A 26350-nucleotide genomic window follows, 5' to 3' on the forward strand; every position below is an offset into this window, starting at 1 on the left:
CCTCCTGCCAGGAGTTCAAGCCCTCAAAGTGAAAATCCTGTGAGATACCGTCTTCAAAGTAGCAGAATTAGAGGTGATTTCTCCAAAGCACTGTATTTAAAAAAAAAAAAAAAAAAAAAACACAACACAAAAAAAACCAACCACGCCACCTAAAAGGCCATACCTTCTTCAAATAGCTAACTCAGAAGAGCATTACACTTGTGAAATTTGACATTAACTACTGCTCACTGAGAAACACATCCAGAATCTTAATTTGGGGGGGGAAGGGGGAGGGGAGAAGAGTGATTGGGAGAATTAACTGCTGGCAGTGCTGCAGAGGTGTCTGCTGTGTTCCCGGTGACTAATGAATCTTTGCCCTCTCAGTGGCAGCAAAAACGCACAACTGCCTGGCCTCAGGAGCCCAGCAATTACTGCTGGAAGAATCAGTAGGAAATGGAAGTGAAGTACAATTCTTTGCTGCACCGAGTAACAAAAAGCAGAAATGAACTATGCTAATGAACTGCAAAGGGTTTACTTGCATTAAGTAGATTTTTACCTCTTGCTATTGAAGAAGATTTCCTGCAAGTCCTTCAATTTTGTGCATTTTTCCCCCATTATTTTGTAAGAGGAAAAATTCCTTCTAAAATAGGGACAGTACTCCCTCTAAAACACCTGGGCTGCTCTGTTTGTGCACCTTGGAGAAACCCAGCCCAGGTGACTTGAGAAAATTGAGGTAAGAGCTGTTGTCCAAGCAATATCTTGCTTTATACTTTGCTTGTGTACTTGGCATGCTCAGGAGTGCAGGAACGACGGTGTTGCATGGTCCTGAACCTGAGTAGCTCCACAGTAGCTGACTGGAGGTGCTCAGGATCACTGCTTGGCCACCAATGATTCTGCCAGCTCTTCTGTTCTCCTAGGAGAGGAAAATAAATTTTTCCTGGGTTTTTTTTTTGGAGCCAAGCAAGAAGAAAAGCTAAGGGTAGATACATACCCACAAGAGAGTTTGGAGGAGGGTAGCAGAATTGATGCTGTTTTCTTTTCGTGTGCCTTACGTATCCTTCAGGCTTCCTGCTTGGGCTTGTTGAGACTGGGGAACAAAGGAGTTAAATTTAGTGAAACCATTTGCATGTTCTTCATAGTTACAGCTCCACAAAGAGATCAGTTTGACCAAGGTCCTTTGTAGATTTAAAATAGAAATGTAACATCTGATATTCTGACAGAGCCTAGCCACAGTGACACAGTGACACCGCTGACGGAAACTTACACAGATGCTGAGGACACCGTTGCTTGGCAGAAAGAGTTCTCTCTTGTGTGTGGTTTTTACAAAACCTAAGGCTGTTTTCAGTAAAATACCTTTCTGATGGGCATAGCAGAAGATTTGAGACTTTAGTTCTATTTTGCATTTGCTCTTTGTAAAACATCTTGGTTTACATTTGAAAACTCTGAAGGTCAGAGACTCTGGAGAGTTGTGTTTGTGCAATGGCTTTGTGGAGGGACCTGGTCCAGTTTGGGGCAGTTGCTCATCACAGCAGCATCAATTCATGTGAATCACTAAACTCGTTAGTGACTGAATCTTCTGTGCAGGCTGAGTGAAGTGGAGAAAGTGTATACATTGTGCAGTGTTATTTGTAAAAGATTGAAAAGTAATTAAAGTATTTTTAAAATGTTAATGCAATTTATTTTTTTTTAAGAATAGTGTATTTCAGCACATGCTGCTGCCTGTGATTAATCTCAGCTGTTAATCGCTGTGTGCCTCAGAGGTTAACCCTCACAGCTATGTGATACCATTGTAAGTAGAAGAAAAAATGCACATGACTTTGTTTTTGGTTTGTCTGTTCATAGTACTTGTATGCAGTCACGAAGGAAGCAGCCGGAGATGTGGTGGACAGGGGGATCTCCTTTCTGGTTCTCTTGGAGTCTTAGCGCACTGGGCATTTCTTGCTGGAGCAGAAAAAACAAATGGGTATGAATATTAATTAATAACTTTTTCATTCTTGTGAGTCTGTGTTCTCCTATGGCAACTGTTGTAGAGCTGCTGTAGAAATTTCCAAATGAAATTGGAGTCATTGGGACTAAGGTATTCGTGTACTTTTAAAAAATGTAAGGGTGTTCTAGAGCAGTCTATATAATAGTTACAATTTTAATAAGACAAACTCTTCAGTAATCTAACAGCTCCCAAGTTTGAGGCAGAAGAAGAGTGTGAACCTGGATCAATTCCCAAGGACATATATGTATGGGTTATGTGTTTTCAAAACAGTTGTATGTAGGCAGAAAGTATGAAGAATAAATAAGTGGTAGTCACTGGCAGTAACATCTCTATAATTCAAAAACTGTGTCATTTAGCTCTGTTTTTGTAATTTGGTGAATCCTCTTGCACTGTACTGAAGTATTTCAGTGAGGCAGGTAAGTTGAAACTTGGAAATAAAATACAATCTCAAAGAGGGTAACCATTTTAAGGCCAAATGGCAGTCCACTTTGGTCGAACATAAAGCAGCCATGCAGCTGCAGCTGCCTGTTGGCTCTTTTGTTAAATTATGTCAATTCCTGTTTGACTAGTTGGTCCATATGGTCATGTAGTCTTTCTGTGAAAGTAGCTGCTTTAAATAAAGTTGAAAGGAACCCTGACACAAGCAGTTAGGGAATAACAGTCCCTCTTCCCAATAAGTAATGGGCTATTGAAGCTTGAGGGGTGGAGATCTTTTGTAGTCTTTTGGTTGCTACATGCAGATGCACACAGTTAGATGTCCATGGGAGTTGACTAGTCTGTGCTTGCATTACTGTGAGACCGCGGCACTAGGTCCCCAAGGGACCAGTTGAACCAGACTTTAAAATTCTGGAATCTAACATACCCAGAATGAAAAATGAAACCAGGATTGTTTGTGTATCTGAAGTTGCAGCTGCCATTAAAGGAGGAATTTTGTTTTCCTTTATTAAAAGGGTGACTTCATTTTTGCATGATGTACAACAGATCAGTATTAAATTGTTGGAGAGATGAGCAAACACAGCATGTGTTCTCCAGGCTCTCCTGACTTGGGGTCCTGCGGCTTTTCCAAACAGCTTGCTCAGAAACTCTTTTATTTTATAGATGAAGGAAAAGTGGGAGAGTATAATTGGCATCAGCAATACATTGTGTCTCCTGTGGTGGTGTTAAGGTGACCCTTCTCAAACACCTGCTGTACCAATCCTGTTTATCGCATGCGTTTCAGGAAAGCAGGAACTTTTTGGGTTCCGTGAATCAGGGCATCAGCTTGTAGACTGCACTGCAGGCAGTCCAGCCAGTCTTTCCACGCTTGTGCCTGGCTCTGTTGTTTCAAAACAGGTCTGTGCAGAGCAGGATTTTGAAACACCGATCGCACTGGCTTTCAGGGGTGCTAATGGTATAGTAGGTAGGATTTTCCTGTTAAGTAGACAGGATGCTAAGGTGATGTCTTTGGAGTACGGTGTGTATCAAACTGGTTATGCAGTAACCTTAGAAATAGGTGTGTTGGCTGTCTCGAGCCCAGATGCCTGCGCAACAGCTCTTGTTTCAGAGCAGTATTTGGGCATCCAGGATGGACTCTCAAGGTGGCTTAAATACTCACTCCTGCACCTTGATGAGTGTATGAAGTTGCTGTTTTCAAGGAAAAGGTACTCAAAGCTGCCCTGGCAACACCCAGTTGTAAACTCACGTTCTGCTTTGCCTGTGTTTTGTATCGTGATCCTTCACAAAACCCTTGCTTGGCACAGGAGTCGGTCGGTCCTTAGTGACTTCAGGCAGCTACGTCCCAGCCATGGCTGAGCTTTGTGAGGTTTTTAACCAGCCAGCAACTGGAGCCCAGGGCTGGCCACCGAATTACTCCGCAGCTGTTTTTCCTCTGTTTTTCCAGCTCTGGGGCTGTAAGGCAGTGGAAGCGACTCCCATGGCCCAGCCTGCGAGAAGGCGTTCTGGAGGCAGCAGGGCTGTGCTGCCTTCTCCCAGGGGCGTTCAGGAGCGGGGCTGGGTGCGCTGCGCTCTCTGAGGCAGTTCATAAGCGTGTAGGAGGCATTCAGAGAGCGTGCCTTAATTTCTGTTGAGGTCTGCAGTTGTCACTGCGCTCCTTTTAAGCTGACCTAACGAAGACCCCAGAGCAGTGACTACGGCCCTGTTAAAAATCATCTGTTGTCCACATCCCCGCATCCTTCCCCCACCCCCTGCAATACAAAACTAAACAGTTGCCCAGCGAGTGGGGAGGAAAGGGAGTTAAAAGGCTGCCAGGTGAGACTTCAGTCTTCCTCTGAAGGAAAGGATGAAGTTTCACGTTGTTAAAACTAGACGCGGAACACCTTCTTGCCCACTTTTCAAGCATGTTTTCCTTTTGCATCCTTTGGCCCTGGTGGTGTTTCTCGCTCTGTCACATGCTGTGCCATGGGAAGGGAAGTATTTGTTAAAAATACTCAGCCAAAGGTGCTCTGCAATGCAAGAGTCTGAGAAACACAGGTGTTTGCTTAAGAGGCCTTCCCAACAATGCTGACAAACATTTATGGGTACAAAGATTATGTCCACCACCTTATGAATTACACAAGAGTGTTCAGATTTTGTTTATAACATTGGTTTTGTTTTTTGTTTTTTCTGTTTAGTCAAAATCCCTTTCTAGTGGCTGCATTTGGAGCTTGCTCTCTTACGCGGCAGTCTAACCACCAAGCCTTTCAAAAATTCGGACGTTCAATGACTGCCTCTGACATGGTTTCAGAAGTTGGAACAGCTTTTAACAAACTTTTTGAAACCTGAAGCCAAAGCAGCAGAGAAGAAGAAAAGGAAGAACAATGACTGCAAGAGTAATTACATTTACCGTAGAATTTACATAAGTAATGCACCCTTTCAAGTGCTGTAGCAGCATTGGTATGCTAGGTAGATTTTTTTTATTTTTAAGAATAGAAAAATATGATTAATGTAGATATTTTTTAAGAGTTTGGAATACAAAAATGTTTTGGCTGAAATAAGCTGTAGTTGCAGATCTGTTATAATATAATAAAACTAAACTGAAAGTATTCCTCTGTTCTTTTTGATAGTTATTGAGCAATAACTAAAGTGTGAAGAGCAAAAAAAAAAAAATGCACTTGATACTTAGATAAAATTCTTCCACCAGCTCAACTGAATTTCTTGGATTGCACCAAGGTTGTCATGTTTTCATTCTTAGACCCTCTGTCTAGAATTAGCTATTGCACTTCATTTTTTTGCCATGCTAGTATATTAAGAAGCAAAAAGTAAGCCTCTTTGGAAAGGGAATGCATGAGAGTTGCTGTAGATTTTGAATGTAATTAGTTGCCTTTTCCCATTCCTGGTCCCAGAGGCAGCATTCATGTTGACAAGAGACCCCTTCCTGCAGCGTCTTGGTTTTTTTTTTAAAAGGTTCCCCCATCGGAGGATAAGGATATACTGTAGGTATCTTAGCATTAAACAGTAATTATGCTTACCTGAAAAAAAATTCTTTTCTATTCCTTTAGCTGGCCTTGACTCATCGAGAACTCGGTATGATGAACTTTGTGAAATTACCATTTGGAGAGGTACTAGGCGGGGTAAGAAACTTAGCGATACTGAACTGAGCTGGTCAAACTCTCAGTGATCATGGAAGTGTGAAGTGCTTTTAAAACTCAAGATTGCCTGCTGAGTTAGAGCTTGAGAAGCTCAGCATACAGATGCATAGGTGGGTAGCTGTTAACCAGCAGGGACAGGAATCAAAGGCACAAGAGGCAGCCAGCAGCACGTACCTGTACCCTCTTTGTGTTGTGCAGGCAGCCAGCCGTACGCTGCGAGTCAGAGGCAGGAACAGAAGAAGGGTGGCCGGTGTTGGAGCGCAGCACCGGGCTTTAGGGGCTTTTTGCTCGATCCTTAACAAGACAGACGGGACTTGTGCTGCTGGGGCCATACCGATCTGGCTCGCTGGCAGGGCAGATGAGTGCTGGGTACAAAGGGGAAGTTGCGTGGCATTTTGCACAGCATCATTTCTTAAATTTTTGGGAATTCAGTGAAAGCTTGTAGGGCTTGAACCAAGATGGAGAGAGGGGCAGGTTCATGCAAAGTACATTTAAGTGGGTACTGCCCTTAAACCTACCATCTAGCTCCAAGCGTATATAGTCAGGAAAGCGCAGGAACAGGCATATAAGGTGTCTAGTTATTGCAGTAGATGTTCTGTGTTCATTGCAGCCACTTTTCTCCAGTGATCTAGCTCTAGATTGGAATATGGTGTCACGCATACTAGTCCAACTGCCTTCTCGTACCTTGCGATAGCTGCCCACAGAAAGCACCTGGAATCAGAAAGGCTGCTCCGAGAATTTCCCTTCAGCCCTTATAGTTGAGATTTCTGGATGCACTGTGACTACTACCTCACCCCAATGCTTTTTTTTTTTTCCCCCCTCCCCCCTCCCTTAAACCAGTTACCTATTTTTAAAATAGGTTTTTAAATGTTTGCTCATTTTGGTCTATGAGGGTTCACAGACTTTTTAGATTAGAGCAATGTCTACTCATAAGAGATGGGGTTTTGGTGTTTAATTTAAGCAGTTTTGTAAACTGTCTACATCTTTGGGGAAACTAAGCTACTATTGTTTTTCCCCCTAAAACTAGTTGAGAAGCCTGACTGCTTTTAAATAAAATCAGAAAGTTAAAACTGATTTTAAAACAGCTACTCAATTTTGTTTAAAATAAGCAATTTTTTTTTGTATTTAGAACATCAGTGGTATTATAATTACATGGCATTTGTAGGCGAAGTCAATCAATTAACAGAGCTCAGTACAGATTTCAACCTGCCGTGTTGGTTTTAAATCTACACCGAAGAAGTTGTAACTAACTCTGTTATTCACTAATGTATACAAATTGTTACAATTTTTAAACATTCTGGAAATGTAGCAGTTTCTTTTGGTAGGAAATAAAAATAATAGAAAATTACTTGTGTGTGCTTTGTTTGGTGTGTTCAGATCACATTTCCCTCAGAAGCTGAGCTGACTGTTCCCATTTGTTCTAGTTTACTAGAGCCATACAGCAAATTTTAAATGCCAACAGTGTCAAATAAGCATCTGCCCAAGTGCTAATGAAGACCCCCCCCCATCTTCTCTAGGGGTGCTGATAACCAGAAGTTGAGCAGAAAAACAGCTACACATTTTATTCTCAACACTACGAAGGCAAGCCTTTATCCTTTTGAACAGATCACTTGTGTGAATTGTATTTTCAAATTAAATTCCTTGTAAGATGAACCCGTGTTCTTATTTCTAGCTTTTCATAAATTTGATTTAAAGAATGGGCAGCAGCAGGCAAGTACAAGCCCCATGTAACAGCCACTAGAGCACAGGTCCCTGCACATGTACAGCAGGCCACTGCATCTGCTGCAGCCACACCATCCAGGGGATTTTTTTTAATGCAAACATAGCAAAGGAGAAGAGGTAATGGAACAGGTAATAACCAAATATCTAATTTTCTCTTCACAATGCTGTTGGAGAGGTCCTGAGCACATTGCAGTCCTAGTGCCAGGGAAATCTCAGTGTATTCTGTGCAAAAGCAAACTGAAAAGGTGCCAAGCCTTACAGATGACTGGATACCATCATATTACCATTAAAGATTTCACAGGACCAAACCCAGAACACTGCAATGAGGAAATACGCCAAGGCTAAAAGTGTTACTTCTTCCCATGTCCAAGAGGAACACAACTGTTCAAACCAGTGGGTATAAAACTTAAGTGTTTTTACCCTCGAAGACAGGCCTAAGTTCTTGCCTCAGTCTTCACTACATTTTAATTCTCAGTGCTCGCTCAGCAAAACAGGGCACAAGCACAGATCACGTAGCAGCTGGGGCTGGGGCATTTCCTGCATTAGACTAGACCAAGGCTGCTTCTGCCCTGCCGTCATGTACTTCAGATGCTCCTGTGTTTATTTACCTAGTAGCAGTGCCAACAGTTTTGCTCAGATCATGTCTTTGCTAGCCCTTCTGTTCCAAAGATTTTATTTGGAAAGCATTAATATTTACAACTGTTGCCAAAGCAGCCAAAATAAAATAGTCCAGGGATGAAGTTTCAGCTTTTTTTCTTGGTCTGCTGCCCCACTTGCCCTCCTTCTTCGATTTCCCAGGTTGAAACAGCAGCCCTGTCCTGTAAGAAGAAGGAAGTGGGTCAGTCCCAGCAGTTGGATCACACAGGTATCATACACACGGAGGTATCTGCAGGATTTTAACCAAGCCTCATCCAGCAAAGCTCTTGATCCAGTTAGGTAAAAGAGGTGGCGTTACCACCTCACAGGAGTGCTGTTGTTACCAATAATGCTGAAAGAAGTCATAAAACAAACCAAGACAATTCTTCCCAGTTGAGAAGGGAAAAAACCCACAATACAAATGTCACCTTTTCAATGTACGATGCTGCAGGAGTGTGTCATCTCTCTCACACGAGTAACTTCTGTTAAATTCAGGCAATCACATTATCATGTTTAAATGGCTCATGTACACGGAAAACAGCCCTTCTTATGGCCAGTGCACGAGAATGTATTGCCTAACATGGGTGATCTCAATTTTAGGATAGCAGCCTGTTGCTGTAAGTATCTGTAATGCAATACTGTCATATTTTTGAAAGAATATTACAGTCTAACCAAGCATTTCTGACTGTCAAGATGTAGCTATTGGACTGCAATTGTTGAAAATAAAAGTTAATCTGGACATTGAAACATGATGATGTTAGATGAGCTCTGACTCATGAGGGAAGCTGGAATACAATGCAGAATTTTCTTTACATTAAAATGAAAACTGGTTTTGATGCCTAAATACCTAATTACTATATTTCACTTAGTAGCACAGATCAGCTTGCCTTCGGAGCACGTTATAGCAACATGAAAAGACTGGTGGATATTGTAATCTGTTTGTTGCAAGTTCTGTAACTTCAGACAAACAGAACATTGTCTGCATTGAACAGCGTCAGAGAAGAAACCAGTGCACAGAAAATCACAAAACTTTACAACCTAAAGGAGATATTACCCTTTCTACAAAACTGGTTTTTAAGGGAATTAAGTTACTAGCATTCTCTAAGTTGCTGCTCGCACCCTACAGCAGCCAACCCCTCCCTGCCAGCCCCAGACCAGGGGTTCCTAGTCTGTACTGGGCAGAGATGGGGCTGGTCCGCTTCCTCTGTTCTGCCGCTTTTCCTCCTGCCCATGGACTCGAGAAGTTGCTGCTGACTTCAGCCGCACGCGACAGAGGGCATGCACATTACCGGACACATTACTGCCTGCATATCGTGGGACTCAAAAGTTTCACGGAAATCAGAAGCTGGGTAGAAAAGAGAAATAAAAATTAATTCTGCAAGCATTTCCTAGGCAAGCAGGACCCAGCCGCTAGGTGCCGAGTTACCGTGGCATTTTTGGCAAGAGCCGGCCTAGGGCGGCCAGCCAGCCCAGCCGAGCAGCCTCGTGCTGGGCACAAGGGTGGCGAGAGCCCTGCTTTGGGTAGAGCCACGTCCCATCGCACGTGTGCTCCGGTGAGCCTGTGTGAGGAACTGCTGAGCTGCATCGATCTGTTCGCAGGACTCTTCTGGGATTCGCAAAGGCGAGATCTGTGCAACCATCACAGCGCACCTTCGGATGCTTCCGCAGCATCAGCAAAAAAAAGCAGGAGTTCAGCTTTGGATGCGTGCTGTGTGTGCTCATACGTGCACATACGCTTTGTCTTCAGGAGCAAACTATTCTGGGACAGGCAGGAGACAGATTATGACTAACTTCAAATTATTTATAAAACCCCTGAAATAAATGGAATGGGCTGAGTCCCAGCTAAGGCCAATTTCTAGGAGGTTATTAAATGTCCATAAATCCCTTTAAAGAAAAGCAAAACAAATCTTCAGAAGGGTGGAGGTGGGGCTGTGGCCATTTTGCCAAATAGATCAAAAGGGAGTTTTCTTCTCCAAGACTTCGTCTCAGTGCAGTTGTTTGGATTTGCAAGCTGTCTTGACAGTAAGTGCAGCAAGGATTTAGCTATGTACAAACAAGTTAAGGAAGCAGATGTTCCAACTTCCCACAGCCTTCCTTTGCTTTCACAGCTGTAGCTCGCCACCACTGCGCTTTGGCCCTCACCCCCGTTTGTAGCATCAGCACACTCGCTTTCATCTGAGATCGCGAGACAGCTGACCACAGTTAATATTTGCTCTTAACAGGTGTGCTGACAAATGACAACTCTCACATTCAGCAATTAAAGAGGATGTATGCTGTCACTCCCCAATGTCATTGTGCTTTATATCCTCCCATTGGTAAAACAATGCAAGGAGACTATGCAGGGCTCAATTCCCAAGCGAGGGAAAAACGAGCAGCATGAACTGGAGGGAGAGAGAAAGACTCTGGAGAGAAAGTGGAGGATTATTCTGCATGTAAGGAGCAACACTGACCCAACAAGGGCTGGAGCAGAGGCGAGAAGGGCAGTGAAGCAAGAGGAACTGGAAAAAGCAGCACCCGTTAAAGCACCTTGAAACCAGGAGACAAGTAAGCTAGTGAAAGGATTTCTCTCTTGAGCAAGAGAGACCACTGCGGTAATGGAAAAGGAAGAGAATGGCAGCATTAGATATAGGCTAAAAGTAGAAAGCAGGGTGGAGAGAGGAGTGGTACAGTAATTGGGCAAAGTACTTACAGCTCAGGAACAGTTGGGAATGGAGCTGCTGAAAACAGAAGAGGCTTTCTCGTGAGGACTTACCATTTCTGGTGGTGGAATGCAGGAGGGTAGAGGGAAGGCATTACTTTCAGAAGTCATCTCAGTTTACTTTCCAGTTTCTCTGCAATCTTTTTAAAGATTGCACACATTACTCATACCCTTCCTTCTGGATTGAACTTGGGCAACTTAAAGACTTCTGAATATTGCAGGATTTTCAATGGCTAAATAACACACCCTTAGTAACTGCAGAAGTAGCTACAGCTTGCACAGAGACATGAGGCTAAGGGGGAGCAGAAGAGAAGGCTAGCAGGACAACCAGGCAAAGGCTCAACATCAACCTCCTGCTATAGCAGTTGTACAGGGAGCAGGGCACAACACCAACAGCTGCTGAAGGGGCACAATGGGCAAAAATAAACACTGTCTTAAAAAATTACTAATGATTTCAAAGAGGGTCATCGTCTTCTACCTTTATGTGGATTCCAAAGGCAGCAAGGTCTCCACGCAGACTGTCACAAGCCTCCAGGAGGGGTTTTCTCTCCCGTATTAACTGCTGTCTCTTTTCCTTCTGTTCCTGTTTCGCTCCTTCGGCTGCTGCAGCACCCTCCATCGGCACTGCGTCTGCTTCTTCTGGCAGAGCAAGCGCGTAATGACGGACCTTCGCGCGGAACCTTACAAGCTCGTCAATGACGTTAGAGAGCACAGCAGAGTTGTCTCCTCCCAGAGCCACCTAGAAATCAAACAGGTTGCTTTACAAACATCTGAGGATGATTTAAAAATCAACCCCAACTCAGTAGCATACACTGAGGCCTCGTCACTTCTCTTGGTTGTGCATCTTCCATATATTGGTATGATTAAAAGGTCACAAATCGCATTAATGCTGGACAAAAAGTTACAGTGTCATCATACTTGGAAGTAGTTCAGCATATTCCTACACAGGAAAGCATCTATCTTGGAGCAGAGGGCTCTCACATGAACATAACATGCTGCATAACCCAACTGTGGAACTCATTGCCATCCCTGTTTCTCATTAGAGGCAAACTCCTAAGGGGGAGGAATAGGACAAACCTCCAACGAAAAAGAAAAGGCCTTTGCGGTATTTTATCACTAAGACAGAAGAGAGGGAGCAGACAACGGAGCAGTGAAATGTAAAGCACACGAAGGCCAGGGGGCGAAGTTGCTGGCAGTGACACTCGACTGGGAGCAGAAGAGCAGCTGAGTAATTAAAGCCAGAGGGGGCTGTATTTAAACACCAAACAGCAGGATGGAAATGAAAGGGAGTAGTTTCAGAGGTCGCTGGCTGAAGCAAACAAAGAGGAGGAGAAGGAGGTGACAGGGAAGCTATCAAAGATAACAGTGTGAGATGCTCAATGCTCTCCACAATCCCAGAAAGCAGCAAATTCCCCAAACTTTCAAAATATGTAAACTTACTAAAGAAGAAGTTTATGAGATTGAAGAAGATAATAAATCTAAGTGCCAGAAATGCTCCATCATAACCTGAGGCAGGTAAAAGAGCAGGATAAATGCTTAAATACAGAAGGGAGAGGAAAGAGAAATGGTGAGGGGAGCAAGAAACATGCCTCTACAAACACCACTGCCAAAGCTCAAAGCAGGCACCTGACACAAGGCAAGATCCTCCAAGAGGGGCAGCTTTAGGAAATAAACCAACCCAATTTCCATGTAGAACACTGTGTAGCTGCTCAGGGCTGACCTCCAATTTCTCTTCCTGCAGTAGTAACCAATCCAAAGAGCTCATAAGAAGTTTTATATAGAAATTTGGCCCTTGCCTGCCCTAGAGATGATCACCTGTTTGGCACCGGCTGCACCCGTAATACAGCACTCCTCAGCAGAGCAGAAGCCCTCACCTTTGCTCCCCAGCTCTAGAATAGGCACAATGGTTTCCACCCATTGTTTTTTCAGACATATTCACCTTACCTGCCTGTGGCTGTGCAGGCTCCTTCTCTTGCCAATGCAGAGAGAGAGAGGCAGTCTTACTCTATACAACCACCGGACTAAGATGAACCGTCCCTTACTGGTGCCTCTTTCCACCCACTACTGCAGAAGTACAGGCAGCTACATTAGACTGTCAGGCTCATTAGCTGAGATGAATCCCATCCTAAGAGCAAGACAGACCCACAGGCTATATGCAAACATCCAAATGAAGAGGGCTCAAACACCGCTCCCCATAGCCTCTAGGTTGAATTGTCAGCACAGCGGCAGCCAGGCCAGCCAGCCCTCTCTCAGTCAGCCCACGTGCTGGGACCTGTGGTGGTCAGGGACTGCTCCCGGCAAGCTGCGCGCCCGGGGCCACCTGGCTAAGGGGCAAGAAAGGTTGGACACTGAGCTGCTGTGGCTGGTCTTGAGGTCTGAGAACAAGCCCTGCACCACTTTATTTACTAGCTCGCAGCAGCCCACGGACCTTTCTGATGAAGATTTTGATTGATTCATTTCCTGGAAGCTGAAAGAGCAGAGGGACAGAGAAGAGTCTGACATACTGCTCCTTCCTTCCTGCCTACCTCGCACCAATGTCTTCTGCTGACCCAGCTGCCCTACAGAAACTAGCATAGCATAGGAAAAAAAAAAACCAGCAAAAAAACCCATTCAGACACTTGTTTCAGCAAAAACATAGGTGCAGCAAGCACCTGCATACAGACAGCCCAGAATCTGGAGGAATGCCTTTGCCATCCAACTTACAGACAAATAATTTTTAGTGGCATGCTAAACACATAACACAACAAAACACAGGTTATGAGGAGTTAACACACAGCCAAATCACATCCAACCGCTGTTTTGAAAGAAATTTTGTGGAAAAATCCACAAAGAGGCAAAGTAAATAAATGCATTTATCACTATACTGCCTGACTTCCAAAGGATGAATAATGTTATTTATATTTTCTCATTCTCTTCTCCTTTTCCCCAAAAGAAATTTTTGCAGAACAGTTTCTGTGAAGAAAGTTTTCAACTTCTTGGTATTCAGCTCCAGATTTGAACAGGAGAGGAGCACAGAACAGCCTGCTAGTCTCCAACACCTTGTGTCATTTTAAATGCCCCCCCTTCTGTACATCAGGATATCGCCTCCATATTTATGACTCTCTTCCCTGTGCAGTACTTTGCTTTGAGCTTCTCTCTGCTTTTTTTCCCCCTCCCTGTTCCTACCTTTCAAAGCACTAAAGGATATGTCAGGTACTTCCAATGATGGCCCCCCCCACACCCTAGCACAGCTCAAGGCAGAGCAGCCCCTTTCCCCGCAGCCTGGCTTTCTGCAGAGGAGCTGGACCCCGGCTCCTGCTGTGCGGGAGGTCACAACCGTAAATATTCACATGGCTATCAAAGTCAGCTCGGGTGCAAACATCTGAAAGAAGAGGAAGAGCTGGGGAAAAGCCAGACATGTAACAAAACCAACTTAAAGGCCTCCAATACTAACTACTTCTTGTCTCATTCCCACAGCATAATTGCTGCAGAAGTCACAAGAGAGTACCTCTGAGAAGAAAAAAGCCCACACTTTGTTCTACCTGCTTACATGCTCTCCTAAGACATCACGGCAGAAATTGCAAGTGGTGCAGAAAGGTTTACTAAAACCATGAATAACTTTGTTAAATCTGACGCTTTTGGAAAGCATTCTATAAAACATAATGCTGGTGCTGCTACCGTATACTAGTACACGTAGAAGAGATGTTTCGTACCTGTCTTTCTCCAAAGGACATCCCAAGGGCATTAAAAAAGCCTTCTATATAGGAAATAATGCTTCCATACACAACAGAGCTTCTAGGAGATCCAGCATCCTGTTTAAAAAACACTCAAAAGAGATTGTCAAGTCAATATATATTACAGAACTCAGCATCTCTCTGTAGCCTCATCCACAAGGGAAAACTATTACTAATTATATAGATCTATCTCCACCAGTAACATGTGCACAGACGGGAACTTTTACAGAGATATAAAAGCACCTCACAACACAAAGGGAAAAGATTTAAGTAAACAGGGGAGGGGAAGAGCTTATTACCAAGCGAGGAGAAAAGATGCGTGAAGCTGCCATGCATTACATGTGTGCAGTAAATTAGACCTAAAAATAGCACTTCTGGGCATGAAAGGGCTGTGTATGAAAAGAAAATAGAAGAACAAAATCCCAGCTTCAAGGGCACCTATAAAATAAATGATTAAAAACAAACCTGAATCCTTTTCTGAGTGTTATATTGATTTAAACAACGTGAAGACTGCTTTGAGATAGCTTATGGCATTTTGTCATGCCCCGGTAGCATCAGCAATCACCAGCAGCAGCGATAGAACAGCATTTTTAAGAACACATGTATGTATTTCTTTCCTCCATATTTATTTCACAATAAAAAAATTAAAATCAAGATTAAATGATAGACTGAGAAGCAATTTAAGGGACTAACCCTTGCCTAAAAAAAAAAGAGTGATGACGTACACAGCCAAATTAGCAGCTGGTACTGGATTTTATCTGACATCTCCATTAGGGCCTAAGATATGCTGTAACCTAAAATGTGCAAAAGATCTGAACTGGAAGGAGCTGAAGCAGACCGCTGAGGGAAAGAAACAGGAACGTGCCAACTAAGGTAAGAATGGTGAGAAGGTTAAGAGAGGAATGAGTAGTTATGTTTATGTGAATTTACTCTCAGTTCTTAAGGAGAAAAACCATGCACACAGTCAGTAAAAGGTAATGCTCAGACACCTGGGCTGCACCCAGAAAAACTCCACCACCACAACCAGAAATCCGAGCCAGCTGCCCCACAAATACCCCACCCAATTCTCAACAAAATGACTGACAGAAGAATTCAGGGGAAACAAGCAATGACTGGCAAAACAAGGCTACTTGCATTTAGGAGTGGTAATGCTGCTGCAGATCCCCGCTGCAAACTGGTTTGGGTCAGGGATTCACTCAGAGTCATTTTGTAAAGATAAGGCTAAGGACAGAATTTAAAGCCAGCACCAGAACAGGACCAGGAGGAGGCAGGATTTCTAAACCAACAGTCTAATTCTCTCTTAAAATCAGTTATTATTATGTACTCAACATTTCTTTTACAGCACAAACATGGTCGACAGGATGACATCAGCAACCAAGGAGCACAGCAACAAGGCTGAGCTGCTCGCCTTGACTGAGAAAAGGAGCTGTTGGTAAAAGGGGACCCAGAACTGCTTCAGACTCTGTTTACTGCGCAGGTCTTGTCCTTACCAGACACCTCCTTTGGGTCAGCATCAAGAAATCTTAACAGGGTCTCAGTTTGCCAAAAGCCATCTGAAGACAGACTCATGTAGGCATGCTGTCAGGCCATAATTATAATTTGCTGATAGCAGAAGCCACTTGGTCCCCAAAGCTGAACTCACCACCATGACTGCCCCATGCACCTGGGACTGCCTGCCAAAGCCCCCACAGCCATCACCACCCCCTATTTCCCAATTTAGGTTGATTTCTGTGCATGGGCATTAAGCAAAGAAGCACAGTAAGGATAGAAAACCAGCACTAAAATTAGCAGCATGCCACAATGGCTTCAGGCCTTTCAAAAAACCTTAGGTATAAATAATACAGGCCAGCAGGAAAGAAGCATCCTTTGGACACAACAAAGCACAAAACAATAGCTGTACACAATTCCTGCAATACAGTCAGGACAAATGGGCACCATTAAGGTCAACAATTTATGGAGCTTTGTTTCTGCTCGTTTCTTATGTGAACAATAAACTAATCTGTCTGCATTAAACAGTAGGACAGTGGACAGCTGTCATTTTCTGATCTCTGTATCCTAATGGGTTACCTTAGTAACAGCCTTAAGCTGTCTGTTGCCATGGTGAATGAGGTCCATAATTGCTGCAACAGCCCTGGAGGTGTCAAAGTCATCTGCAAACGCAGCCTTCACGGTTACTTTTGTGTTGGCTAGCCTTCAAGAAGAAAAGGTAACGTTTAAGATAAGACAAACAAGATGCCAGCAGTACAGTGAATTCATCAGCTATTCAGCCAGAAGGAGTCATCGAAAGGACACTGTCATTTCCTTCTGAGCTGTCCTATGACGGGCGATGCTACGCTGATCAGGGAGAATACATCTTTCAGCTGCGAAGGGAAAAACTTGACGCATGTCAAAATCCAAAGTGCTACATCCGTTCAATAAATACACAGTTAATCACAGGAGCCAACAACACCAGAGCAAGGCTTGCCTTAATCATTTAAAAGCAGATGGAAAATGAGGTTGGTATTAAGCACGTTAAAGATTTTGCTAAGTTCTTTTTTTTTTTTTTCCAGCAGCCTGTTTTTCATGCTAACAGCGTGCTTCTCTTCCAAAGCCACATCAGGCGCATCACTCCAGTGCCTGGCAAGAGACCTGACACGGGGTCGGCCAGGAGTCCTGTCAGCAGGATCAGGCTCGGAAGCGGGTGCCGCTTCCTCATTTCCCAGGCGAGCCCAGTCCCAGCCCCGGGACTTCACTCGTCTTGGCCCAGATGGAAAGGTCTGGTGGGACCGTTCGTGTAGCAGCACCAAAAGCCAGCGGGCAACCAGCGCTCGCTGCCGCAGAACCAGTGCCACCCGCTTTGAGCAGAAGGACAAGGACAGCAGCAGGAATAAATGGCGAGCTGCAAACAGCTGCTGGCAGCGCGCTCTTGTGCCCTCGAAAGCACTGACCCAAGGATGCCGTTTCACGATAAAGCTCAGGGAGCAGGGTTATCTGGGGAACCTCAAGCTAACCTAGCACCTCTGGGGCTCTCCTGAACCCTGTTTTGCCTCCTTCCGAGTGGTTTTTCCTGGAATGCCTGCCTCCCCTCAGATATCACACGGCTGCTACCCTAACTCACTCCTCCCAACACTCTTCCCTGTAAGCTTCCCCCTCTCCGCTGAGTATCAACCACTTTCCTAATTAAGAGCTCTGTTTCATTTTGGTTGTTTTTACATCTACTGATACACAAGTTGTGCTCTCCCACTGACAATCCATTTCAACTTCCCCACGTGCCGCACGGGTCTCAGCCTTATCTCTCACCAACAGGTCTCCTGCAGCCTCCTGCTGAAGGACTTGCTTTTGCCGAATACCACAACTAGTGAATTCATCTCCACTCCCCTGTAACACGTTCCAGTGCCCCTTGCAAGCCTTAGTCGGTGCAGCCGCAAGCTCTCCGGCAGCGAAGTGGCCGCACCACAAGGAAGCCGGCCGCCTCTCACTTCTACAGCACAGGGCATTTCGCCCCTGATCCTACGTCCCAGAACCGCACGTACTTCACTGCGGGGTGCTCGACACTCCTCCTACCCCTGCTCCAGAGCACCGCACTCGTCTTCTCAGCTCTGCATTCAACACACAGCACGTCTCTCTCTGGGAAGATGATCTGGTTTTCCTAAGGGACTCCAAAGAAGATTCTCCTCATCACTGTCAGGGCCACAACGACCATAACTTATTCTTTCCCTGTGACATCTCTGCCCCTGGCCAGTTTCTCAGTAACCCCTTCTCTCCTCTGCTGCACACCACGGTGACAGCCAGCTTGATTACAAGCTCACGTGCCCAAGGCGTATTACTGTCCAGTTCTCCTCTTTCTTCTTCAGCTGCTAATGCAGAGCTCTACTTGCAAACTGGGTAGCCTCACAACTTCAGTCATAGCTTTGCCTTCTACATCACTCAAGAGGGGCAAAGATACCTGTATTAGAACAGGCACACTAGGTAAATAACACAGATTTTAAAAATACAGTGAACTAAGTGTAGCAGACTACAAGGGAAAACAGCTGGCTAGAAAAAGAAGGAAAAAAAAACCCCTGCCCTTGGTGAGGGCTGGCAGGGAAGATTGCTTCTCAGTCCTTCTTGTCCTGCTTCTTAAACAGAACTCAGAACACTGCACTGTTCAGCCCTCTGAGCCTGTCAGCAAACTATTGCTCGCATAATCACAACCTTCAAGATACAGGAGGTGCACTTACCTTTCCCACAGTATGTCTTCTCTAACAGGGTCACATACCAGCTGTCCTTTTATATAAGCATTTGCATCTCTGATAAATGAGGAGATTGCCTGAAGAAGGTGCTTTGCATCATCCATGCTGTCGTCACTAAATTCTACTGCTAAGAAAAAAAAAATTATTCGGGTGTTACGATACAGAGAACGTTGTCTGTCATACATAGAAACAATATTCTGAGGTTAAGTCATTCCAGGAAAAGTTTGTTATTATTTGCCACAGCAAACTTTTCTTACAATTAATTGCATGTTTAATTAAAAACTCTGTTCTTCATGCGCACTAGGTGACTTAAATCAATACAAAAGATAACCGTTACATATGACAAAGTATAACCTACTGGAAAGGTATCAGACTGATTCAAAAAGTGTCTGGAAGCTGACTGAAGCAATAGCTACTTGACTTTAATTTTTTTTTTTTCATTATTGAATCTCTCTGTAAAGTTATTACTCAAAAGCATTTGGACTGGACATATTTCTAAGTGTCCCCCCAGATTTAAGCTGGCAAGACATACCTTTCATCTCACTCCCAATTTTGTTCCTATTCTAATTTAGGTAGACATGATCTGTATTTGGAGACCTCCAAAGAGACCTAACCCTCACCACCGACTCTGGGAGGAATATAGGCACTTACAGGTAAAGGGCTGCTTCACCAGCATCTAAAAATCTAGATGGACCTAAAATTTTGCAGTCCAGATTCTCCACTAGATATACAATTCCCTCACAGTATCGAATCATACCAATTTTCAAAGGCGACTGTTAGAGAAAATACAAATTGCTTAAACTCATAAGGGCATGTCTGGGATGGGAATCATCACTCCCAACTTACACACTTAGATCTAAGCCTCTTACAGTCACTGGAAAGAAAGATAAAACCTTCAGGTAAATGATTCATTGCGCCCTAAGCAGAGGTCTGCTTTACGATGAGATCTGCTATACCCTAACCCTAGGGTGCTTCTCTTCCACCGACTGGAAAGCCAACATTACCCCCCCCACTGCCACAGCACCCACGCACACGGACACCCTCCCTGCGCTCAGCGGGACGCTAGCTTCGGCAGGCAACTGCGCTCGGGGAACTATCGGCGTCCACTTCTGCTGGCTTGGGGTTAAGCAGGCTCCTCTGGCCGTCCCTAAGCCCTCGGAAGCGCAGATGCTGGTCCGGCCCCCTGGCACTTTCACTGCGGGCTGCCATCAGCAAGAGGCAATTTTTTTATTTGTACAGCAGCGCGCAATTTTCTGTTGAAGAGCACTCGGACCTCACACAAGACAGCTCACCCTACTTTGGTGGAAGCCGTGTCCACCAAGGACAGGCCTGGGTTTAAATGCATTCCTTCCCACAGTATCACACCAGAGCTGATGACTTGAATCAAAGCGCCATTCGTAGCCAATGCAGTATCAATTCACCGTTTTATGCCTGACCTCTGCACTAAGGTACATCCAAACTACAGCTTGCAGTGTATTCCTAATCTCATCGGCACTGAGCATCACGTGTAGTTTCCACAACAATCTCGCCTCCGGTTCTGCACATGTTGCAGCCGACTGCTTTGTGAAATTACCCAACGCTGCCCAGACACAGCCTCTTTACAGCAGACTAAGCAAGGAGACAGATCTAAGAGGGCAGAAGCAGCCAGATGCGAGATCTGATCGTGGTTCCACTCGCCTAAATCCCAAAGAAGCCTAACTGTTTGTTTAAACAGACTTTCCATAGGATTTACTCCAGTATAACTAAGGCATAAGTCTGGACCTGTATTTGTCAGATTTTCCACTTGTAATTAAAAATCTGCATTAGTGCCTCATTAACACTGGTCTTAAGAATTAAGCTTTACTCAGCTTTTAAAAAGACTGAGGTACACTTTTAGAAAACAGTGAGATATTGAAAGAGATCATTTATATCCACCAAGATTACTCAACTGATTACCCTGGTTACAGGAACTCCACAAGGAATACTTGATGAAAGTTTATCCTGATGAAGCCCGCTTTGATTAAAGCCATTCTTCTTCCCCCATTCACGGCACTCTCCTAAACCACCGCCTGCAGGCACTGCAAACCCGCAGCGCAGCACAGGCAAGCCCAGCCCTATAAATCTTCACCATACTCACTACTCCTTCCCTCCTTTGCCACCAAGGGCATCATCGCCACATCATCGAATTAAAAAACGTATGTTTATTAGCACCACCAAGTAATTAAAGACCAGAGGGACCAAAATATTACAGTTCACTCAGGTTCCCAAAATTACCGGAGCGGTTCTGGTGACCAGGAGAGCGTTTTGGGGACGGAACCCCGCTGCCTGCAGCAGGCTCGCAGCCCCTCCACCTAACCGCATAAAGCAAAGCCATTGCTGATGAGATGCAAGAGGAAAAGCAGTGCCTCACAACGGGGTCCCACAGGGCTTCAGAGACGGCACCTCTCCTTTTAAGCTGCACCCAGAAGCAGCCTGGCAGGCACAGTGGTGGTGGGCACCATGCTGCTGCCTGTGGCACCTAGGAAAGACCTTTTCCCAATAGCCCCAGGCAGGCTGAAAGGTGGTAATTCAGGCCAAGAAGGGGACAGCCAGAGGCACCGGCCACAGCAAAAGACCTGGATCACTGCCCCCAGAGCTCAGCTTAACCCCAAGCAGCTCTGCCCCACCAGCCTGAGCAGGGAGAGGGGGCGATGGAGCAGAGGGACCCCCTGCAGAGACACGCCATGGAAGGGTGGTGAACTGCAGCAAAGCCTCTTCCCTCTGACTTTTCTCCTCTTCCCCATGAGCAAGGCATCCAGCTTTATCCTCCCTGCAACACGGACCACCACAGGAGGGGGCCCCCGCTCCCACAAAACACATGCACCTCCCCACATGCAGCCCTCCAGCCCTTGCCCCTCCGTGGTTGGGGCGGTTTGGAGTTGAGTTTGCCCAAACCACAAAAGACGACCCATTCCAAGCCCAAGATCTGCGTAAACCACAGCACCAAGCACGAGCCATTCCCAACTGCCAGGCGCTGCCCTCATCTGCATGCCTACAAAGAACTTTTACAGGCTCGCTCCAACGAGCACGGTTACATCACCCGACCCCCCAAACCTGGATTTTAGCAAGTACAAAAGGCTCTCCTTCACAGGCAGGGACGGCAGGAAGCACTGCCAACGAGTTTAGGCTACAAAAACCTTCTTAGGAATAAACAGAAGGTGCTTGGGATCTCACTTCTAGTAAAAACACTTAGGAAGCAGACAGCAAGATGAGGAGTGCAGTAAGCTTATCTTTAGACCAAAGTGAGTTGACAGCAGGGACACAAACTGACAAGCTGCATAGTAAATACCTGACTCAGCAGGGACTGGCTCTGGCTCTTCATGGGACAGGGAATAACCGCACCCTATCTCATAAGGTGGAGGTGGCAAATGCAGCAGACCCTCAAGCAATCCTTATCTGCCGACTGGCTTACTGGCACTATACTCTGACATACCACCACCGTATCCTTTCATCAAAGCCACCTATATTTGCACAGGCAGCCCTCTGTTTTTATCACAGGAAGGTGTTTAACCTAGAAGTAAGGCAAAAAAAGGGTCACATCCTTCTTGCAGAGGTTCAAATGCAGCCACCTGACATGCAGCAGAGAAGGCGTGCAGGCAGCCCTCCATGCCGTTCCTTGCCCTGAGCCAAACTTAGAAACTGCCAGCCATTCGACTTTCGTTTACAGGACAAACATATATATATGATAGTGCTGTAGGTGTTAGCCTTTTTTCCTTCTTTTGTTTTAAATACACATTTGTTCAAGACTCCCAAGTGCCCCCGGGGCATCCGGGGAGACACTTATGTGTGCACAAAGTATTTCACCTCCTGACAGAGACCCAGAGTAAACAGCCAGGTGTGCCACTGCCCTGCGGCATCACCCCAGAACAGCCAGGCATGCCGCCATCCCACCGCCTCACCCCATGCTGGCAGGGGTCCGCACTGCCTGCCCCCTCTCCTGCTCCAAACCAGGGCTTGTTCTGCAGCAAACCTCCCACCTGGATCCGCTCCTCCCTTCCTACCATGGTGGAGGCTGGCAGTTAATAACCAGCAATCTCTTTACTATCCCATGCCTCAACATATTTCAGGGATGCACGGCACTCCCGATGCCTTCAGCTGCCTTAGGAGAGGGAGGCTCCACCGGGAAGATCAGAGGTGGCTCCCGCGAGCAGCTGGAGGTATTAGCAAGCAAAAAGACTTCTCAGTCCAACGACTGCACGTCTATAAAGGCTTACAGTGCACTGCACGCTGACGGACGCTAGCAAAGCCACAGAGCCTTAACCACGCCAGCTCTCCCGGTTCGTCACGCTGCTAGAGGTGCTTTATCCGAGGCAGCTAGAGGCCCCGCCGAAATAACGCAGCCGGAGCTGCCCCGTGCTCCACCATCCCCTTACCATGCCAGGATGGCCAACAAGCCAGATGACCCAACAGTGGTTAGGGAATGACCATCTGCTTTTGGCAGGCCCCAATAAACTGGTAAAAATACTATCCATGCAAAAACCTTTTCCGGTTCAAAGTGGCACCTGCCTGCTAGAAACACCACAGCGTAGACAGGGAAGCTGACAAAATCTCCAGCACCTCTCCTCACCAGCAGCGTTTGCCAGGCTAAGATGATCATTAGGTTATCAAGTGCTGGTGTAAGCGAGCTGCACTGCGCCACAGAACTGCCTGAACACTCAGTAACTCCACAGGACAAAAAATGATAACACAGCAGGGAGATAAAAAGTTATTAGCAAGCCCTTGTCATACCCTACAGGAATATAAGGTGAAGCTCTACCTAGATACGTCTCCAGAGACAGCTGATCGTGACTGAAATACAAGTGACTGCAACAGATGCAAATCAGAGATGGAGGTAATTCATTAATTGAAAGTGCAATTAATTGAGAGTCGCAATTAACTACGGCTCAGGAAGGTATTTAGACAAACGGTTCTGTACCGTGCTCGGTGAAGACGCTTTTCTAAACGAGAGCCAAAGAACAGCCCCACAGAGCACTGCCAACCTTTCCACCCACCGGAGGGGAACTGCCAGGCACCGCAGGGAGAGCCCGCTCCACCACCGCGCCTCTGCATCAGCAGCCTGGGAAAGCCATGCATGCCTCAGCAAATACGGGGTTTTTTCCTTACCTGAGCTGTATCTGCTGCGCAGACAAAACATCCTGAATTGATCCGACGAAAATTTCTTCAGGAAATCCTAAACGGCACCCACAAAAAGACAGCTTTAGCATTATTTCAAACAATTTCTTCAGTTGTTCCACCCCCTTACACTGGTTTCAAAGCATGTTTCAGACAAACTAACGTGACAAATAACCCATCTTTGTAGTTTAAGATAGTAGGCATAAAGCTTTAAACTATAACACTGATTTAAAGTGTAAACTAAATAAAAATCTAATTCCATGTAAGATAGATGTGCAAACATATACATAAGATATAAACATACGCACAATGTCAAATATAGACAGTGAAAAGTACTTTGGAATTATGATCAAACATACGCTGTATAAAGACCTTTGCAAAAAAACAGACTGAAATTACCAGACTAAGATTGGGATACAATCTTGCAGGAAAGAACAGCTCCTGAGTTTTGCAAACTTTATGAAAAAAAGAAGGATTCTTGAAAAAGAAAATAAAAGTATACTTCTTCTGCAGGACTAGAATATGAAGGAAAACAGGGAGTGAACTAAAATAACTTTTTTTTTTAAATATTGCTGGAATTTATCTGTGTTAATTATGAAGCCTCATTAACTTAATGCTAATATTTATCTAGCTTTACAAATAATTTGCCATAGTAAGTTATTACTATTACAGCTAGTATAATTAATTTATACTACTAGTATAAAGAACTATCTAAATGCTTGGAAGGTACACTGATAAAACATTCAATCACTTCCAACTCTGCTCTCAGCAAGGCTGGACACTATGGCAGATTGACTGTGAACACTGCATTCCTGCTTTGGGGTTTGGTTTTTTTAATTTGCAGATTGGTGATGGTAAGAGTGTAACACTGAAGTGCCACTGAAATAGAAAATCATAAGAAGTCAGCACAGGTGAGAAAACATGGAAAGGTTCATTTGCTTTAAGATGCACATTTCAAAATTTAGCTTCTGCTACCAGACTAAACCAGCCTGAACACTGAAGGTACCAAAGCGTCAGCAATGTGCTATCTCCCAAGTGAAAATAAGAAATAACTGAGGCAAATAGGGCAAGCTAAACGAAGAAATAGACAGTGATACTGTTTGTTTTGCCGGGTGGGGCTTTTTGTTGTTGTAGTTTTAAATAAACTTTATATAACTGAGTGTACCCAATGTGTCCAGCAGCTTTACACTAATATAGAGAAGTAGAACAATACAAGTAAAGTACAGAAATAGATTCAAATTTGGGAAAGGACCATCCAAACTGGAAAAAACAATTCTGCATTTCATTAAAAACAGAGTACAGAGAAAGTATCACAGATCTTTCAAAGCAGGTTGCTCAGCCGTGTGTTACCACAACATGCTTGATTTTGGTGGTCAGAATTAATTGCTATTTAAAAAAAAAAAAAAAAAAAAGTTGGAGAAGGGGACAAGGGGGAGGGAAAACAGGGCAGCTGGATGTGGAGGATGCAGGGCGGCCGTGCCAGGGTGACAGCCTGGAATGCAGGCAGCCACAGGGAAGGTCCCAGACGAGCCTCCCCTCTTTCGGAGTGGGCACAAAAACTTCCACGTAGGGCTTAACTTTCAAGATGCAGGAAGGCTGTACAGGAAGAAATTTGTTTCACTGGACTGAAAACTGCTTACAAGGAAGGATTAATACTTGTCAGCCGTGTCTAAGGGCATAAATTAAAAGTGGAGACCCACAAGGGAAGAGAGACAGGCCTGAAGTTTTTGTTTTCTCAACGCAAAGAAGTCCCACCACAGCCGTGGAGGGGAACATTTCTGTACGTTATTTTTAACTGCACACATTGTGTTCGTGGTCATTTCTCCACCACGTCCACAACGTCTGCTGAGACTCAGGAAATTTCTGTGAAAACTGTGAGCGACGGGTAATTTTCCTGGGGGAGACAGGGCTTAACTGTACCCAGACAGCATCAGGAGAATTAAGAATAAAGCAGCTCATACTGAACTCCTTTTTTAAAGGGATTTCAATTAAGTCTTCTGAGAGGGCAAAGGGGAACATATGTGCTGAAACAGCTTCTCAAGCTTTGTCTAAAGGAAGGAAACTACCCACTCCTAGCAATAGGTGTCAACCATCATGGGAGCCACCCCAGTGCCGAGCACAGCTGTAGCACCCACGCCTGGCAGAGAAACCCGGCTCTGGGCTACACCAAAAACTCTGAGACACAGTAAAACAGGACATATTCACGTGGCTTGTGAGTACCAAAAGACAAAAGCTCTCTGTGCATCAGCAAGGTCACCGTATAAAAATAAAGGCGTATACAAGAGACTGCTGGCATAGTGCGGTTGCAGGACACCCAATAGCTTCCTGAGAAAATGCTGACACTATGTCCCATTTTACCTAAAGCAGAACAAGGAAAAACGTCTGCTCTTTTCTAAGTCCCAAAAGCATATGCACTATTAAGAGCAGTCAGATGAGAACCCATCACTACAGAACAGAATCACTTAGGTTGGAAAAGACCCCTGAGGTCATCAAGTCCAACCGTAAACCTATAATGCAGAAGTCTGGTATTGGGCACAAACGCTGCTCCTACAAATGCCCTCAGCTCAGCAAGATCCACATTATAAGCAAACCCTGATTCCAAGCAGGTTTCCCACATCCAGGTCCACAATAACAAATACAGCACTAGAGAAACACTCCACTTCAGGTCTTTTGCTGCAGCGTAAGCACACGCTCCAAAGTCTTCTCAA

General features: G+C 45.0%; 2 protein-coding genes across 2 annotated transcripts in view; one reads left to right on the forward strand and one right to left on the reverse strand.

The window, feature by feature from the left end:
* Positions 1-6328, forward strand: part of CARKD (carbohydrate kinase domain containing) — a 49891-nt gene extending 43563 nt beyond the window's left edge. Inside the window, exons 11-12 of the mRNA XM_010575791.1 lie at positions 1822-1942; positions 4576-6328. Coding sequence (XP_010574093.1) covers positions 1822-1942; positions 4576-4726 — 272 coding nt within the window. The 3' untranslated portion in view covers positions 4727-6328. The remainder of the gene's footprint in view (positions 1-1821; positions 1943-4575) is intronic.
* Positions 6329-7288: 960 nt separating this feature from the next.
* The window catches only part of CARS2 (cysteinyl-tRNA synthetase 2, mitochondrial (putative)), a gene marked incomplete at its 5' end in the record, with an annotated part of 36970 nt that continues 17908 nt past the window's right edge, over positions 7289-26350 (reverse strand). Inside the window, 6 exons of the mRNA XM_010575792.1 lie at positions 7289-8072; positions 11067-11327; positions 14281-14379; positions 16369-16492; positions 18501-18639; positions 23634-23700. Coding sequence (XP_010574094.1) covers positions 7998-8072; positions 11067-11327; positions 14281-14379; positions 16369-16492; positions 18501-18639; positions 23634-23700 — 765 coding nt within the window. The remainder of the gene's footprint in view (positions 8073-11066; positions 11328-14280; positions 14380-16368; positions 16493-18500; positions 18640-23633; positions 23701-26350) is intronic.

This window comes from Haliaeetus leucocephalus, unplaced genomic scaffold (genome assembly GCF_000737465.1).
Source record: "Haliaeetus leucocephalus isolate CR32 unplaced genomic scaffold, Haliaeetus_leucocephalus-4.0 Scaffold495, whole genome shotgun sequence".
NCBI classification, from domain to species: domain Eukaryota; kingdom Metazoa; phylum Chordata; class Aves; order Accipitriformes; family Accipitridae; genus Haliaeetus; species Haliaeetus leucocephalus.